This window comes from Podarcis pityusensis (assembly GCF_964106645.2).
Source record: "Podarcis pityusensis genome assembly, chromosome: 7".
Lineage (NCBI taxonomy): Eukaryota > Metazoa > Chordata > Lepidosauria > Squamata > Lacertidae > Podarcis > Podarcis pityusensis.
This window is the reverse complement of record NC_138031.1, coordinates 66,904,829-66,922,751: the sequence shown is the minus strand read 5'-3', so window position 1 is coordinate 66,922,751 and position 17,923 is coordinate 66,904,829. Positions and strand designations below refer to the sequence as shown.

Genomic DNA, 17,923 nt, shown 5'->3' with positions numbered 1-17,923 from the left:
TGCTAATTTGAATTGGAAGTAGCTGTTTCTGAATGCAAGCGGATCCCAGGTGAATATCAATATCATGCTTGAAAGCATTCCAGAATTAGCCAGTGTCATAAAACAACAAAGAAATTAGACGTTTTTATTGCAGCATGTTAAAACAGTGCTGTTATCAGTTGGATCATCATGTTACAGGGCGAGAAATGTAGCTGTCATGTAAGGGATAGATTTCCCATCATAAAACTTCCCTCCGTAAATGTCAGCACCTCACTGAGTGCCTCTTGAACTTCTAGTAAACACCAAGAGCAATCCACTGTGTGTACGACCAACCTATATTTTAGTCATGGATTTTACTCACCAGTACTATGGAAATGGGTGTTGTCCAAGACCTGGGAATCATCTGTTATTGCACCATTGCTGAAGCTGAACTGCTCAGACCATTGTGAGTCCCATGTAAAAGAAAGATTTAAGTAGAATACAGTGGTACCTCGGGTTACAGACGCTTCAGGTTACAGACTCCACTAACCCAGAAATAGTACCTCGGGTTAAGAACTTTGCTTCAGGATAAGAACAGAAATCGTGCGGCGGCAGCAGGAGCCCCATTAGCTAAAGTGGTGCTTCAGGTTAAGAACAGTTTCAGGTTAAGAACAGACCTCCAGAATGAATTAAGTGCTTAACCCGAGGTACCACTGTAAGTATTTTTAATGTGAAGTTTTGCTGCCATATGCTCAGTGTTAAAGGACAAATTCACAACCGTTTGCAATAGCCAGCGTATTTCAGTGAAACGGTCAGGTTGATGCAGACCTTCAAAAATGTTCCCTCTGCCCTTTGCTTTTTGCTGGATTGTGTGAAATTATGAAGACTATACTCCATCTGGGTATGGGTATCATATATTTCCCTCACCACTAGGTGGCTTCATGTCGAGCCCCTACTTCTATTATTGTGGTGAACAGGGGTAGTCAGGGAGTGACTTGCAGGCCTAGACTCTTCTTTCTCTAGAAATTATTCCTTTGCAAGGTTGACACTCATTACCGACTTTCAGGTAGGTGTGCCGGTTAGAAAGTTTGGGGAATACAGAAAACACATCTTGCCTCTTAACATTCTCCTTGTAAAGAAAAAAAAATCATTTGTGGCTATTCCTCTGTTTGTGCATTTGTTGTAATGGACTGATGACCAGAAAAAGCATACATATTGCTGACCAGGAGAGGATTCACAAATTAAGACTTAATGGTCCTATCTGCAAAGCTCATGGTGTCTTTCTTTCTGGGGTATAGAAAAGTCCATGGATTTACAATATGACTCAAGTTTTCAGTTCCCTTCTTAGTTTCACTTCTCAGATCTGATGTATTAGGAAAACATTTTGAAGTGCATGATACACTCCTCTTGGCATTAGTTTTATGTCAGGATTGTTCTGCTACCATTTAAAAAAAAAAATTGGATTATAGGTCCTATGTGACTATGTCATTGGTATTTATTCCCTAAAGCTATGTTGCTTAGCTGTGAAAGCGTACTTTCCACAAAGCAAATAAATTATTTCCACCATACTCCAAAGAGAGCTCTGGAACTTCTTTAGTGAACGTGAGTTACTATTGGACTTATAAGCAATCATTTACATGCTTGATTTTCTTCAGGTGTGCTGCCAAAGAACCGTCTGCCTGCATATGTTTTTACACATCTTTTAGCTAAATGAGAATTCCAAGTGCAGAATCTAACACTCCTGAAAACTGCAGCTATTTGAGTGCATATGGATTGTTCTAATTTACAGCAAAAGTCTTCCCTCCCCACCCCACACCGCCCCATACACATATCCTCTCCTGCCTCCCTAAACATCCCCATACTCCTCCCAATCTTCTTCCTCTACTCCCTCTGACATCTCATCGTCATCCCACCACCAACCCCCTGGCTCTGAGCCTTCTTCCCTTGAAAATCTCCCAGTTGCTGCCTCCCACCACTCCTCTGAATCCAGCCAATCCATGTTAGATGCTGATTCACTGATTGTATTACTATAACCTGTATAACAGCACACCCTAATCTCCGGAGCCAGTCCTATCATTAGGCAGAGTGAGGCAAACCCCTCTGACAGCACGTACTTGCAGGGGGATGGACCATTGTTCCTGAGACCCTTGCCATTCCCCACTGTTAGAGATTAGAGCTATGTGTGCCACACAACCTGACATACACCCTACTGTCTTCAGGTCAACTGAGGATGCTGTTTTGTTGCCAGTTTCAAAGTCAGACGGAACTGCCAGTCCAGTCAGTTTCTGCACATGGAATTTGGGCTGGGGGACACCTTTGCCTCGGGCGGCAGAATATCTTTGGCTGGACCTGATCATCTCCTTTATTGCCTGGGAAGTCTGAGTACAGGGAGCAAAATCCTGACACTACAGGAAGCGGCAACCTGAACTAACAAGAACGTTAATGTAGACTTCATAGATTCTTTTGCCCCTAAACTCAGGGAACATTGGACTTCTTGCTAAGATAGAGAAATGCCATTCCCATGTTTCACAACTCACATTACAAAGCTGAGTCAAAGATTCCTTTTTGACACTCCAGCCAAAATCCAGTGTAAAAATACACCAATGAATGGGGAACCAGGGATCTCTGTGTTAGCAATAAAAACTGTCAGTTTGATGGACACGGGTGTGGAACATATTCTGACTCCTGATCTGTCAGCACAGACCTGCTGTGAACTGGAAAAGAAAGAAGAGGCCTAATCTGTATTAATTTGCTCACAAAGAAGATACCAAATTCTTCACTTAACATGCATTGGTAGTTTCAATCAAACGGCTGCATGGAGGAACACATCTTTTTGCCCCAAGCAGTTAATTATATGATGAAGTAGCTCAGGGAACAACTTAATTGGTGTTTCTCTTTTTGTATCACTTCTCTCATCAGTCCTACAACTTTACTCCTACCTTTTGCTTTCCATCTTACTCTTTGCTTTAAAAGAAATTGCAAAGGAAATAATTTTCTAAACAACACGTAGAAGCCCTTAGAGAAAGTGGGATGTCCCAAATGCTTTCTTCTTCTTTTCAACTGTACACTATATTTACATTGTGCTACTCACATTTTCCCAAACCGTGTGAGCTTTGAGTAAGCACTGAGGAGGAGGAGGAGGAGGAGGAGGAGGAGGTGGAGGAATAGAAATAAGCAACTCTTGGAAGCATCAGCCATTGCATACAGGGTTACACTGTCATAAGGTGGTTCATGTTCCTAATAAAGATCTTAACCTTTTCACATTACTAAAAACATATGACTTTAATTACCAAAATAAACAATTCCAAAAGGTAGGTCCTACTGAAAAACAAGCTCTCTTTGCCATTCTGTTCTTTGCTGTTTACTGAGGATAACATCGTGATATTAAATATCTGTCAAGGACCTCCTTTGCATCCCACAAATGTTTAAAAAAACCAGTTTAGTTCTCCGTCTGTAATTGATGTTGTACCTTAAAAATTGGCAGCAAAACCACAGAATGTAATGATGGTTTCCTTCCTTATGCTTAAATGTACTCTGACCCATATTAAACATTGGTTTGGGGTTTTTCCATTGTGTGTGATACGCAATTATTTGAGTTGTTTTGTGTGGTTTCAACTTCATTATGCATAGCAGCAACAGAACTGTTTACCAAGTATTATTATTACACAAGATGAAACGGTTAAATCGGCTATGATAAGGTGGGCACAGGACATTGGGTATAATATCATGTTTGAGGACTGGGAAAGGTTGTGGAATACTGGATTGAAATTTACTGCATGTAACGCTTTGAAAGAAAATGTAATGAAAATGATATATAGATGGTATATGACCCCAGTCAAACTTGCAAAAATTTACCACCTGACTGACAATAAGTGTTGGAAATGTAAAGAGTGTGAAGGAACATTCTTCCACCTCTGGTGGACTTGCCCTAAAGTGAAGGCGTTCTGGGAAATGATTTATAATGAACTGAAAAAGGTATTTAAATATACCTTCACTAAGAAACCAGAGGCCTTTCTTTTGGGTATTGTCGGCCAAGGGGTGGTAAAGAAGGACCAGACATTTTTTATGTATGCAACAACAGCAGCAAGGATACTACTCGCAAAGCATTGGAAAGCTCAAGATCTACCCACACTGGAAGAATGGCAGATGCAACTGATAGACTACATGGAACTGGCTGAGATGACCGGCAGAATTCGTGACCTGGGAGAAGAGAGGACTGAGGAGGATTGGAAGAAATTTAAGAATTATTTACAAAAATATTGCAACTTGAGTGAATGCTAAACAGGATGCTAGATCAAAATAACTGAGCACCACTAATTTAGATGATTTTAAGAAAATAAGTAAGATTGTGAAAATATAACTCTTTTTGAGAACTAGAAGATTATGAAACATAGAAGGGATATAAGAATGTAAATAAGATAATAAATTGCTGACAAAATGTTATAACGATGAAAGTGGGAGCGGGAGATGTGAGGAAGTCCAAAGAAAATGTGAAATTATGTTAAGATATATGTTACATTGTTTATTATGTTTATTTCTATTGTAAAACCCAATAAATTTCTATAAAAAAAAAAAGTATTATTATTTGAAAGCTATTGTATTATCAAAACACCAAGGCCTTTTCACAACATGGTGAAAATCTGCTTATTTTGAAACATAGGTGCATACATAGGACATTAGCTAGACTTAGAGGCATCCATATGTCATCTAAAAGATTCCTAAACTGTGTTTTTAAAACCCATATGGTAGCCAGTACTTAAACAACTTAAAAGGGTGAACATCTAAAAGTAAACTTATCACCTGAGATGAAGCGCATAGACAATGTCTAACATTTAACAGAAAGGATTTTCCCCCTCCCCTGGGCCAGCATCTTAAAGAAAACCTAAATAGAGTATGCTTCCGTGTTGCCATTCCTTCTGGATGTAAAGGAAGCTTCGTAACTAGGGCAGGATCATTTGAAAATGACAAGGTTTGTGTGTGTGTGTATTTTCCCTTTTCTGAAATGTTCCTTCATGTTTGCTGCAGGGTGAAATAATCAAGATTTCTTTGGTAGTCGATCAAAAATGCCATTTTCACTTGACGGTTTTTAAGCTAAGAGGTTCACAGAGAGGACAGACTGACATCAAGACAATTTTCATTTGGTGATGATGCCCTGAAAAAAAGAAAGTTGCTTATAGGCATTTCGGTAACCCGTATCTGTGAGGGCACTCCTAACATGATGGAAGCCAGACTGCTGGGAAATGTATTCATTAGATCAGTTCAGTAGCTGTAGAAGAGGGGTGAGGAACTGGTTGCGTTCCACAGTCCTTACACCCCCCGCACCTTGTGGGCCGACTTTGACTGGTGGCTGGAGTTGCCCACCTGTCATTCACCTGATGAGGTGACCTGTTTTCCTTTGCCCACGTGGTTTGAAATCAACCTGCCTGGGCAAAGGCACCAGGAGTTTGCAGGTGCCAACAATGAGCATATAATCATGGCAATCACTGTGCAAAGGCACAGTGTCTTTGCATGAAAAGAGGATCAAGTGTATGGCAGCAGGGCATGACTTGACTGAAGCTGCCTCACATGGCGAGACCCAACTGGCCTAATTGGACTCATGTGTCAGAGGCTCCCCATCACTGCTCTGGATGTACCATCTCATCTACGAAATGTAAACAGTATGGCAGAAGATTCACGCACACATGTAAATAATACAAGCAGAAGTGTTTGGAGAGCAATCTATGCAACACTGCTGCTATCATCCATTTCTTCCAGTGCAGCATGCATTGCTTTCTTTTATTTGTCTCTGGAACAAACGGAGGATACAAGGCAGCAGCGATCCTTTGACCTGGATGTTCCCCATAAGCGTTCCAGCTGGAATAGTAAAGGAAAGAAAATGAACAGATTGCACAGTGTGTGTGGTTGGTATACGGCTGGCTGGAAATCTGGATTCAAAATAAGGGAAACCAAAGCTCAAAAACCCTTAGACTGAAAGATAATGATGATCATCAGGGTATTGCAAGATATCTGGGTAGAACTGAGGAACAGAAAATACAGGTTGGCTTTCGCTTGAAAAAGAGAGCAAGTCTTTTATTGAGAAGAGCAGTAGAGAATATTAGTAGCCTTTGTGAATCTGACCTATGGTCCACATAAACCTTCATCCTGTCTCCAGTAGCATCCAATAAAAGCTACAACATAGCGAGAATTAAGCAGCGTACGTCAATAATGAGAGCAATCAGATCCTTGTCACTCATCCTTAGCTTCTGGCAGTCTGTGGTTTAGAAACACCCTGAACATGACTCCACATGCCGTGATAATCTTCCTAATGCTAACTGATATTCCTGTGCATCATGAATTTGTCCACCTCTCTTTGAACCCAGATACGTGCCCTTCAAATGTTAAGAGCAGAAGCCGGGCAGCTGCTTTTCTGTGGGTTCAACCCACAACGCTGCTGCGATGTTTATAAAGGCCCACCATGGTGTGGGCAGATCTCATCAAGCAGCCTGCTCCTCATGTGGTGGAGGGCTTTTAAATACAGTACTACAACCCCACTGTGGATTGAACCCATGAAACAAACTGATCACTCGACACTGTAACGTTAGTCTTCACTGTGTCCTGTGGCAATAAGCCTCAGAAGGGCAGGTTAGCCGAAAGGCTGAAGTGACAAATGAAAGAGCAGCGAGCCACAAAAAGAAAGTGGTGATTTTAAAAAGCAGAAGTTACTAAGATCTGATGGGTATCTCAGAGCACAGGAGCACTTGGGCCATATCCAGTGTGCCACCAGCAGGACAGCTTTCTTGAAGAATGCAGAGTGCAGTTCAAAATCAGAATTTTTCCTATAAATAAAGACTGAAATAGCTTGGATCCACGCACCTATGAGGCTCCCCTCAAAAGTTGGCTTAGAGTGTCTTCTTGGTTGCATCATCCATTGACTCCATTTGTACCACATTAGCTCATTGTATTGGATTTTGATTGCTGGATTAAGATTATAAACTCCTTGTTAATACCCTTGTATATAGGTCGGCTTTGAATGGCTTCATGTAGCTTATATTGGTAGTTTGCTGAACACTCTTAAAGACACTTCTATATGCTGTTCATAATCGGTCAATATAAAAGCAAAACAGTTTTTTTTTTTATAAAATCACATAAATCTCAGCACTTGAAAGGTTCTGTTGGGAAGGAGGAAGTCTTTCAGGTATGAGTTATTTAGGGCTTTAAATAACAACATGAGCACCTTGAATTGGGCCAAGAAATGAATTGGCAACCAATGCATTAGTTTTAAAACAGGAGTTTTGTGAAATCAAATAGAACCTCAGCCAGTAATCTGGCTGCTGCATTTTAGACAAACTGAAGTTTCTGAGTCGGCTTCAAAGGCGCCTAGTTAGAGCACGTTGCAACACAAATTGGAATTAAGAGTCTTGCATATGGGATAATTTGAGGATGATGGGTGTCATATATACCATCGTCATACCAAGCACAGATTTTGGGATCCCTTTTTGGGCAGAAATAGTTTTGAATGGGTGTTTTGTCCACAAACTTGACCATTGTGTCTCTTCATTGTCACTGCCAAGGTCCTGCTCCCATATAGCTTTTAGTTTGTTCGAGCTGTCAGAACCAGTGCCTAATAGGATTGTGTAAAACTCAGGCACCTGCCCCATATTATCTGTTGTGTAGGAAAGCAAACTCTGTTCCCATTTAGTTAATGCCCTCAGAGCATGGGCGTAGCCAAGGGGGGCAGCTGCCCCCCTAAATCAATACAAATCTGAGGTCCTGCACCCCTAACAGAAGCCTGCCCCATCCCCACAAAAATTCTGGCTACGCCCATGCCTTAAAGCCTTTTGCTTGACTTCCTTCTTGTTTAGAAATGATGCAAATTGTCTCCATTGCACCCAGAATAGGGGGCCAGTCTGCAGTGCTCCCCTGACCTCAAGCTCTGTGAGTAGGCTATGTCTCAGAGAATTCACAATATTAGTCACCTCAAGAAAAAGGTAACTGCTTCAGCTTTAAGTGAATAAGAGATCTCTCTCTCTCATATTCAATAGACAAAGCCTCTGATGAGGAGGGTTCTGCCATATGGCCTTGGAGTTCAATGGCAGAAGAAAGAGGGTTACTCCATTTTGTCCTTGGTTATGTGGATTCACAACCTGTCCATTTGGGCACTGTACGCTACTACAGAACTCCTTCGATGCTGGGTGATCCTTCACTTACTATAAAATTTCCCCGTCCTTGGTCCTGCACGTGAATTAACAAAGCGACTCTAAATATGGAATGTGGGCTGGACTAGAATCTCACTTGAATAATACTAATTTGGGAAAGTATGTGTATGGAATGAAAATCAGGAAATGCTCCTCTTGAGGTGAAGAATGCAGCTGGATGTGTTGTAAACAAGTACCTGCAAAGGGTTACTCTTTGTAGTGTCCTACTTGGACCAATGCATTAAAGCTGTCATCAAAGTAGATCTGATTATTTTGCACATGGCTTTCCTGAAAGGATGTTATGATTTTCTAGATGTTTGGTAGCTGGTGATAAATTAGGCTTTTATGATGTCATGTGAAAGGCCATTGCTTGGATTTCCTCTTCTGTGGAGCATGCTGAGGGATACTTTGTGGAGACCTGCTCTGAATGCAAAAGCATCCCACCTTCTTTTACTTTAACCGTTGCATGAATCATTCGCTTTGCAACAAGAGTAGAAGCTCTGATAGAAAATTTTGTGGCTATGGAAGATACGTATGTATAATAATAATAATAATAATAATATAAAACCTGCCAACAAAGCCGTGTTGTTTATAACTGATAAATAAGAAGCAAGATTGTCATTGATGTGTGACCATGCCTTGGAAGTGAGATCCAAAACTTACTAACTCCTTTCCCGATCTCTAGACCACCATGTTGGCTGTGTGCGATTTGAGTAGGGAGAGCAGAACTTGTAACTATCCGTCAGAAATGTCTGGGGAAAATATTTCTCACCCTAGATATACACTGATACAATATATTCATATAAATCACTGGCTCATGATTCTCTCTCCATGTTTTAAAGTACTGGTGTCCTTCAAAGACAGGCTATTTTATGTGGTTGAGACAAAGTTTTATGAGTACCGTGGGAATAGTTCAGTGACATCATTTTTCATCTATTGAAAGGAACGACAGAATCTGACATTTATCAGTGATTAAGGGTAACGTCTGGGGAAGGACGTGGTATATTGTCAGGATCACAGAACTGGAAGGGAGTAAAAGGCCACTCCACAGTGAGGCAGGACAACCTGTCCATCAAACTGTCATAGGTACTAGAGATATGAACCACAAGTTGCTTAAAGCAGAGTGCAGGCACTTTGTGGTAGCAAATGCAGGTTGGTAAGACATTTAGGATTCTTGCGTACTGTGAGTAGGAAGGAGCTCTGTGCCTTACTCCAGGGATGGAATTGTGCACCAAGTTACAATTCCTTGTTCGATCACCTCCAAGTCAATTCTAGGGGGTCACCACCATCATCACAGTTTAAAAAGGGTAAAGGATGTCTGTTTTTGTAGGATGGGTGGGCTAAATTGGGGAAGGGGCAATAGACAAAGGGGGCAGGACTGGCAAGCATGTGGAAGGACTGGCAAAAGTAGCATCATTCAGGGGCTGAGGTACTGAAATAGTATTTGCTAAATAAATAAATGTAATGTGATATCTTCTATTAACCATATGTAGATTTTGGTTAACTATTAGGCTAACTAGGTGAACCAAAATCTACATGTGGTTAATAACTTCAATAACTTCAGTAATGTAGATATCAATTTTATTTTAAAGAGAAAATTTGAGATCCATGTAATTTATTGAAAACATTTCCCCATAATTTCCCCATCAAACTAAGAAATAGAGTTGCACACATTTCATTGTCTTATGAAAAGCTGGAATGTAAAATTGATGATTCTGAACTTTTGTATTTGTCAGTACTGCCACAGCTGGTGGTAAGAGTACTTAGGTTGGATTTAAATGTTACTTTTTGATGTGAGAAACTCACTACAAGTTGATTTTACCATGTCAGGGATGATTTCCTGGTAAAATTATTCCCATTTCTGGTATACCCCAGATGGGTGGGATATAAATAAAATCGTTGTTGTTGTTGTTGTTACACATTGAGTCTAACAGTGATATATGTAAAAGCCTGCTAAACACACTCCTAACTCTAACTGTCTGTTCCTCTCCTCCCCTTTATTATGAAATTTATTATGTGGTTATCAATGAATTTGATCTGAAAAAAGAATATGTAAAGTGGTTGTTTTTAAAATGAGTGCTTAATGTAATGTTGGTTAATGAATATGTTGCTTATTGTTTGCTTTTTTGTAGTTAAAAAAAAAATCAAATAAATAGAGAGCAACCTATAATCTCCAGGGGTTTACTGTGGTGTAGCGAGTACCCACTGTCATGTGCTGACCAACACAGGCAAAGTATTCTCTCAGGTTACTGACATAATAAAGGCACCCTGTGGTGACTTTACCACCTTAGGATTCCATAGTGAGAGGAATAGAGGAGTTAAACCCACATCTGTCTCATCTTTTCTGGACGTGGAACATAACGGGGGGGTATCACTTTTCCCCTTAATGAAGAGAGGATCTACTGAGCTAATCTGAAGCCTCTTGAAATCAGCACTGACTTCAGTGATCTTTGGATTAGCCCTCCGGTGGGAGACATTTATCTGCTTAAAGAACCATTTTTAGCAAGTGAACCAGTCAAATAATTTTGCTTTGATTTACATTGCCAGCCATGTGATTTGGTTGGCATAAGCACAAAAGTAAGGACTGCAACCTGCTCTCTGAAGAGATAGGTAGGCATTTTATCCTTGTGCTGATTAAACTATGCAACTGTTTCCATCAAAGCAATTAAGCACCAAATCGCACATCGCACAGGGCCAACCCCCTCTGTTTTGCTCCATTGTCTCCATTGTCAATGTGCTTGTCAAACTCTGCTGACTGATGCCCTTTCCCTGACGTTGAGCTGAAGCATTGTTTTAATGCTGACGGCATTCCCTTGGTCCGCTTGATGGACATTGCCACCAGTTCCCAACTTCCTGAACAAACCAGACAGTTTGCTGTTTTCTCCTTGTCTCTTATCATTCCCTGTCACTGAAGGAGAAGTCTGGATTCAGCTTCAATTTGTACTGATATACTGCAGTGTGGTGAGAAACGAGGAGTGACGGCTATTCCTTATCATTATTGTCGGCCTTGTGTTTATTACTTCTTGGGATCCATGCGCTTTGGCCTTTTGGAAACGTTAGACCAAAGATTAACAGGCAGGTTTTTAGTGAATGATGAATGAAGAGGTTGGGCTTAGATTTCCTGATTGGTTATTGACCTAACAGTATCATGGAAACTTTTTAATGGGACCTTATCCTAAGATGTGCTGAGTGCCAACAAAATCATGAAACAAATGGAGGACTTTAGAGCTCAGCACCTTTCAGAACCAGCCCTTAATGGAAAGCATCTTAATTCTATTCGACCATTTTCCCCTTCCTCAAATAAGCTACTTTGCATGTATGTTTTTAGCAAGTGAAATGCTTCTTTGTTCGCATTAGGAAGTGGTCTAGCCTTTAATTGCAAGCGAAACCACTTTATATCTGAACTGCTTACATTTTCCAGTCTTTTTGGCTCTTCGTGAAAATTCTGTCTTTCAAAAAAAACACCTATTGGCACAAGAATGGAGGTTAGCCAACTCGCACTACATTAAAACAAATTTAGATGAAGAACCAATTTCACTGGCATTCTTCTATTCCCCTGGTATCATGCTTGTTCCACAACTTTAGTTTTCTAAAAATAGTGAAGGGAAAAATGAAAAGTGAATGCCATTCATAGATGCCGCCCTGAAATTCCTAAAGATGTTTAACATCCATTACCAATTTGATTGTGGTCTTGTTTGCTAAAATGTAATTGCCCTGCACTCTTGCTTTAATTGTCTGTTACTCTATAGAGTTACAGTGGTCCTTTTATAAATACAGTGGCACCTCGGGTTACATACGCTTCAGGTTACAGACTCTGCTAACCCAGAAATAGTACCTCAGGTTAAGAACTTTGCTTCAGGATGAGAACAGAAATTGTGCTCTGGCGGCGCGACAGCAGCGGGAGGCCCCATTAGCTAAAGTGGTGCTTCAGGTTAAGAACAGTTTCAGGTTAAGTACGGATCTCCAGAATGAATTAAGTACTTAATCCTAGGTACCACTGTATGCACTGTATTTATAACATGTTCCAAAGCGATTAAAAGTTCTGGGGCAATTGGTTACCTTTCAATGAGAGCATATCATGACAGCAACTTACAATGTCTTCGTAATGTTTGCTTTATTTGCAAATACAAGAGTAGAGCTCTTATTGGAAGCAAATGGATAGCCCTTTGAATTTCTGATCCCTAAAGAACATGTAGCCTTCCTGCCCCTGCCCCCCAGGCTGCACCTCATTTTCAGCTAACTGCAACTAGAAGATTTCAGCTCTCTGTGTCTAATTTCAAACTACAGAAACTGTTTTTCACAGTATCTCTGCTCCCTCTTTGCTATGAGTAGTCATCTTCCAAAAGCTAGGTTTTAGGCCATGGGTAAAACATCTACAATCATTAAGAAACATTAACATTATTTTGTCAAGCCCCTGGCTCTCATCAGGTGATGCTTTTAGGCCAAACCACAGTAAAAGACCAATTCAAAGTAATCAAGGCAGGGCAAATGTATATTAACACCAGACTGAAATTATACAGTTCTAGCTTTCAAGTTGTGTTATACTCAAAACTGCTTATTCAGCTCACACAAGTATATAAGACCGAAATGAATATATTCAAAACTGCTAAAAACAAATTTCACGAATCTTTTATAACATTTGCATCATATGTATGCCATATAACATAATCCAGCTGTGCAACACAGATTTTTATTATACCTGTTTGAAAAATCATTTGTGCAAATTTGGGAGCTAAGACTGTTTGATTTCATAACCTAAGATAATGGCATAGCTGTCATGATAACATAGAACAGTAAAAAAAAAAAGGACATACTTTTTCAGTGAGCATTATCAGTGATTTCTGTAACACTCTCAAATCTGTTTGGCTTAATTTGTGACTCCTTTGAGGCAAAGAGACACACATATTTAATTAAAAACTGCTGTTAGCTACACTGAACCCTCCATATATGGTGGGATATAATTCTGAATAAATATAGTACTCTCAGCCTCCCCTCCAAAACAGTCCCTTCTTTTGATAGATCCTTATACTGACTTGAATAGAACAGCCTGGTATGTTTGCCTGTGCTGCTCAGTAGAACATTGATGTGACACAATGTTAACACCCTGTTGTGACATTGTGCTCCTCTACCTCCTTACATGTATCCTACTTTGAACTTTCCAGCCACTAAAGGAAGTTTCAGAATTAAGTTGCAAGTTTAAAACAAACAAACAAACAAAACAAAACAATTAGGAGCTGTGCTAGCCATCCCTCACCCAGACTTGTACTGTGAAGCTATTGAATGCTTTGCTAAAGAAAATTGAATTAGACAGTAATAAATTGCACTGTGAAACCAGATCATTCACCTAATGAGCTAAAATAAAAGCTATGATGACACCCAGAACCAGAACTCAGGAAATGGGATATTGACATAGAAATGGTTTGCATTTTTTCCTCTGGCTTTCATTGCTTTATTTTTAAAAAATTCCAGACCACACTCCACAACCAGCTCTTTGATGCAAAAGTATGTGTCTTTTCCAAGACTATAAAACTGAACTGCCATGAGATCAAGTTTAATAAACATAATTGTGCAGCATTTGACACTTAAACCTGCAATTACGAAAAGGGAGGAGGTTTTTTAAAAAAAAAAAAATTTACTAGATAAACTCATGCATTTCGCTATCCTACAGAGATCGTATCACAGCTAAGTGAATTTAAATCTGTGGGAGATTTGTACAGTAGTATTAAACAGCACCAGTTTGGCTGCTGGCTTTCTGTTGCTTCGCCAAGACTTTGCTTTTTCATAGCCAAAAACAGGTTGTAACTCACATTTTAAATTTGCAATTTTAAGCTTTGTTTTCCTTTTCACAGAACGTAAAGATTTAGTGTATCTTGCTTTAAAGTGTGTGTGCAGCATCCCTTGTTCTGTGAAAAATAAAGTACTAACAAATTACTGAAAGCAAGAAGGCTGCTTTTGTGATTTTGTTTTTAAAATGTGTGTTTGTGTATCTTAATACATTCTCCAGAAAGTCATTTGTGGGGCTCACTGCTCTTCCCTTCCCGATTTTATGTATTTTTAGAGACCAGTGGCACCAAAAAGAAGGGGGGAAATCCATTGTAGAAAAAATAGACAGTAAACTAGACTGTGCTTTGAACCCAGATTCATTGTTATGTTGTGCTCCAGCAGAAACGGAAGAGTGGCAGGACTGCATTTGACTTGGTCAGCGGACTTTTCATAACCTTGTTTTGGCAGGGAAGAGGGACCTCATCCTCACCTTTCATAAACTTTCTGATCTTTGAAGTTCTTTAAGAAAGCAAAGTCCTAGCACAGAGCTTCAGTCTGCCCCTGGACTGGCATCTAGGCTCCAGTTCAGACTAAATCTGGAAGTTAAATAGGTGCATATCTCAGTTCACTTTAAATAAGGTAGCTGAGCAGTGATTCCCGCCCCCCCCCCCCCGCAAGCCTTTTCTATTGTTGTTTTCTAAGTAATTGTAATCACACTTTTTTCATAGCATGAACCACTCGCAGAAATAGAGACTGTTAGCCACCAAGGTTTCAGGCACAATCCTTCATACATTTATTCAGCAAATCATGGAGTTGCAGCCACTGTCATTTGTCTGTGTAAAATTATTTTTACTACTAGATGGTACTGAATGACTTATAAATAACCATGGCACAAAAAAAGAGTCTACTATTTTCTCTGGGGCGTTGTTGTTGTTTTAACTTACGTTGCAATCCTGTGCATATTTCCTCAGAAGTAAATCTTATTACTGGCCATACCCAAAGTGTGTTTAGGATTGCAGACTGAAGTTGGATTTTGCTGTTCCTAGATCGTTAAATTACCAAATAGGCTACATTTCGTAGAATCTGTGCATGATTTTACAACAGCTTTTCTCCACTCTCAGCTTGCATTAACAAAATATGAAAGTGATGTGATCCTGGTCAAAAGGTGTTCTGGGCATCACTTTCAGAAGTATCTTAAGACCAGCTGCAGCTGTGAGTGCTAAGCTGAAAGGAAGCACCTTGCTCCTATACCAAAATGTGTCTGTTGTGGAAGTAATGAAAAAGACTGTTGGTGTGTGTGTGTGTGTGTGTGTGTGTGTGTGTTCCTCCACATGCCATTAGAATCCAATTCTTATCAGCCCTAGTCAGCATGGCTTAATAGTCAGGGATGGTGGAAATTGGCATCTGAAGAGCGATAGGCTCCCAATCCTAGTGAACACAGTCTTAGTAGCACTGGTGCAAATGAGCGTTTTTGTTTTTTTACAAGCGATGTTAAGAATATATTTTTAATTTTTTAAAACTACAAGCTGAATTAAAGCACCCTGTTCATCAGAGCACTTTACAATAAAATCATTTTCCTCCTTCTTTGTTCTGTCTTCAGTTAACCGTATTTACAAGCGACACCTAATGATCCTTATTGTCCTTAGGATCACTTTTAGAAAGACCTTCGTGATCATTTAAAGACTGCTAAATCCAAAAACCTGCAGCAGCTAGTAGTTCGAAATGAGAAAATCAGCTGGTTCATTTGTTATATCGCTCTTAACTGTGAAGTTTTTCAGCACTACCTTTTAGTGATCATATGGATTGTATCTGAAAGAGAACATTATAGTGTCAGGTTTTCTGTTTGATTTACTTCTATAATTTAACCAAAATTGGAGGGGGGGTGCAAGGTGGGATACATTAATTTGAAACAGCTCTGCCAGTAGCAAGTCTTAGGAGGTATGACAGCTTAAAACAAGATGTTATCCATTAAAGAGTCAATATTTTTGATGTGCAGCATACATTGTAAATGGCCTGCACAGCTATTCTTGAATGCTGCCTCCTGGTGATTTATAAGCCACAGCACTTTGACTCGGAGTTGCAAAAAGAGAAGGAAGGTGGTTTGAATTTCTGCGAAGCACTGGCACTTTCTAGAAGCTCTGTGTGGATGGAAGAGTCTGTAATGAAATTGGGGCAAGGTGATGTCTATCAACACTTTCGTAACCATCACTTTGCCTGTCTACCTCCCCTGCAGCCTGGAAAGGGAATCACCCACCCATCTTTTTATTCCCCACAGGATTTTCTTCAAGGCGATTGCACCAAAGCAAAGCAAAAACTCAACTGGGAACCCAGAGTCACATTTGATGTAAGTTCTGTTTGGGGTTTTTATCTCCATGCATTTTATTTGATGGTCTGTTTTTTGGGGGGGGGGTGGGAGGAAATCTGTGCTTAGAAAAATTTATAAACTCATTATTATTAGAAATAAAATAACATTTTATATCATTTAAAGGAAGAGGTGAGAGCTTTTTCTATCAAGGGTCACGTGTCCTTGGGAAAGTTGATGAGGTGCATGCTGACTGCGGGGGATTGCATTTTCCTAACATTTTGTTGGATGGATGCTGAGACAGAGCAATATTCTCAACATGAGAAATGCCATTCTGACTAGGGTTGCCATACGTCTGGATTTTCCTGGACATATCCAGTTGGCGGAAATCATACACATGTACGGGAAAATCCAGACATGTGGCAGCCCATGTCAGCAGTGCAACTTTTCTGTCTGGATTTTCACCGTTTGAAATATAGCAACCTATTTTTGATTGGAAAGGGGAAGACTGAGTGCAACAAACGAAAAACGTTCATTCAAAGCAGCCCAAGCCATTTTAGTGCCTGAGGCAGAACCATCCAACTGGTCTCCTGTTGGCATCATAGTAATGATGATGAACCATTTGCTGTCCTTCAGGAATATCCTGACCATTAGTTATCCATTGCCTCCCTAATAGTAGGACCAGCTCTCAAGGACACAATAAATAGATGGTTTGAATGCATCTCAAAAGGTTTATTCTGGTTGGTGGGCTAATTCAGGGGGAAATAGATACTAGAGGGAAGTAATGTTGTGGGAATACAGCTATCACTCTAAGCAGAGCCAGACACATCTGTTTGTTTGTTTGTTTGTTTCTTTGTTTCGTGTGTGTGTGTGTCTGTGTGTGTGTCCCTTCCTATTGGCAGGAGCTGGTGAAAGAGATGGTGGAAGCAGATGTGGAACTCATGAGGAACAACCCCAATGCATGAATCTGTTCCTCCTTCCATACCTGCTGACATGACTGAGTCTCCAGGGAGACGGCCGGCCTAATTATGACTTCTGCAAGTGCCATTGCTGGGGATGGGGAACGACAATCACTCCACTGGGTGTTGAAGATTTGCTGCCATTTTATTTTCCTCTTGCTTGTGCAATGGATCATTTTTTCCCCTTTTCAAATCTCAACCATGCATTATGACTTTACATTCCTTGAAGAGGGAAGGCTTACCACTCCAATTCATTTTCTTTTGATATTAAAAAAAAATCCTTTCCATAAATTAGACCGTACAGTGCATTTTTTAATTCTTTCTCCACTGCAAGTGGGAGGGGGAGGGAAAACGAGTGTGAGTTATAGAGTTATGCTTCCCTTCCAAAGTTAGGGTACTTCCTTTTTTTCTTTTACTCTGAAATAAATGTTTGGAAAACCCAGTGTATGGTGGATCCATCCTACTGACCTAATTAGATTTATGTAAAATCATAGCTATATTATCCAATGGAATCATGTTGAGTTCTGAACATCGCATTATACCTCCTGTTTGATATTTAACCTATCAGGCAATCAGAGGTTTGGAAATGTTTTTTTTAAAAAAATCTTAAATCATCTACATGTGGGTTGCATACTATTTCCTACACAGATGTGCTTTTCATGTGTGAAATGTAATGTAAAAAGTTTATTTGTATTGAATGGGTCTTACATATAAGAAGATGGTGTGTTTTTTTATAGTGTCCTTAATGTTATTTGTTCAGGGGGCAA

General features: G+C 40.0%; 1 protein-coding gene across 1 annotated transcript in view; it reads left to right on the top strand.

Annotated features, from left to right (window-relative positions):
* Positions 1-17,447, top strand: part of GMDS (GDP-mannose 4,6-dehydratase) — a 289,303-nt gene extending 271,856 nt beyond the window's left edge. Inside the window, exons 10-11 of the mRNA XM_081014931.1 lie at positions 16,171-16,239; positions 17,100-17,447. Coding sequence (XP_080871057.1) covers positions 16,171-16,239; positions 17,100-17,162 — 132 coding nt within the window. The 3' untranslated portion in view covers positions 17,163-17,447. The remainder of the gene's footprint in view (positions 1-16,170; positions 16,240-17,099) is intronic.
* Positions 17,448-17,923: the final 476 nt, after the last annotated feature.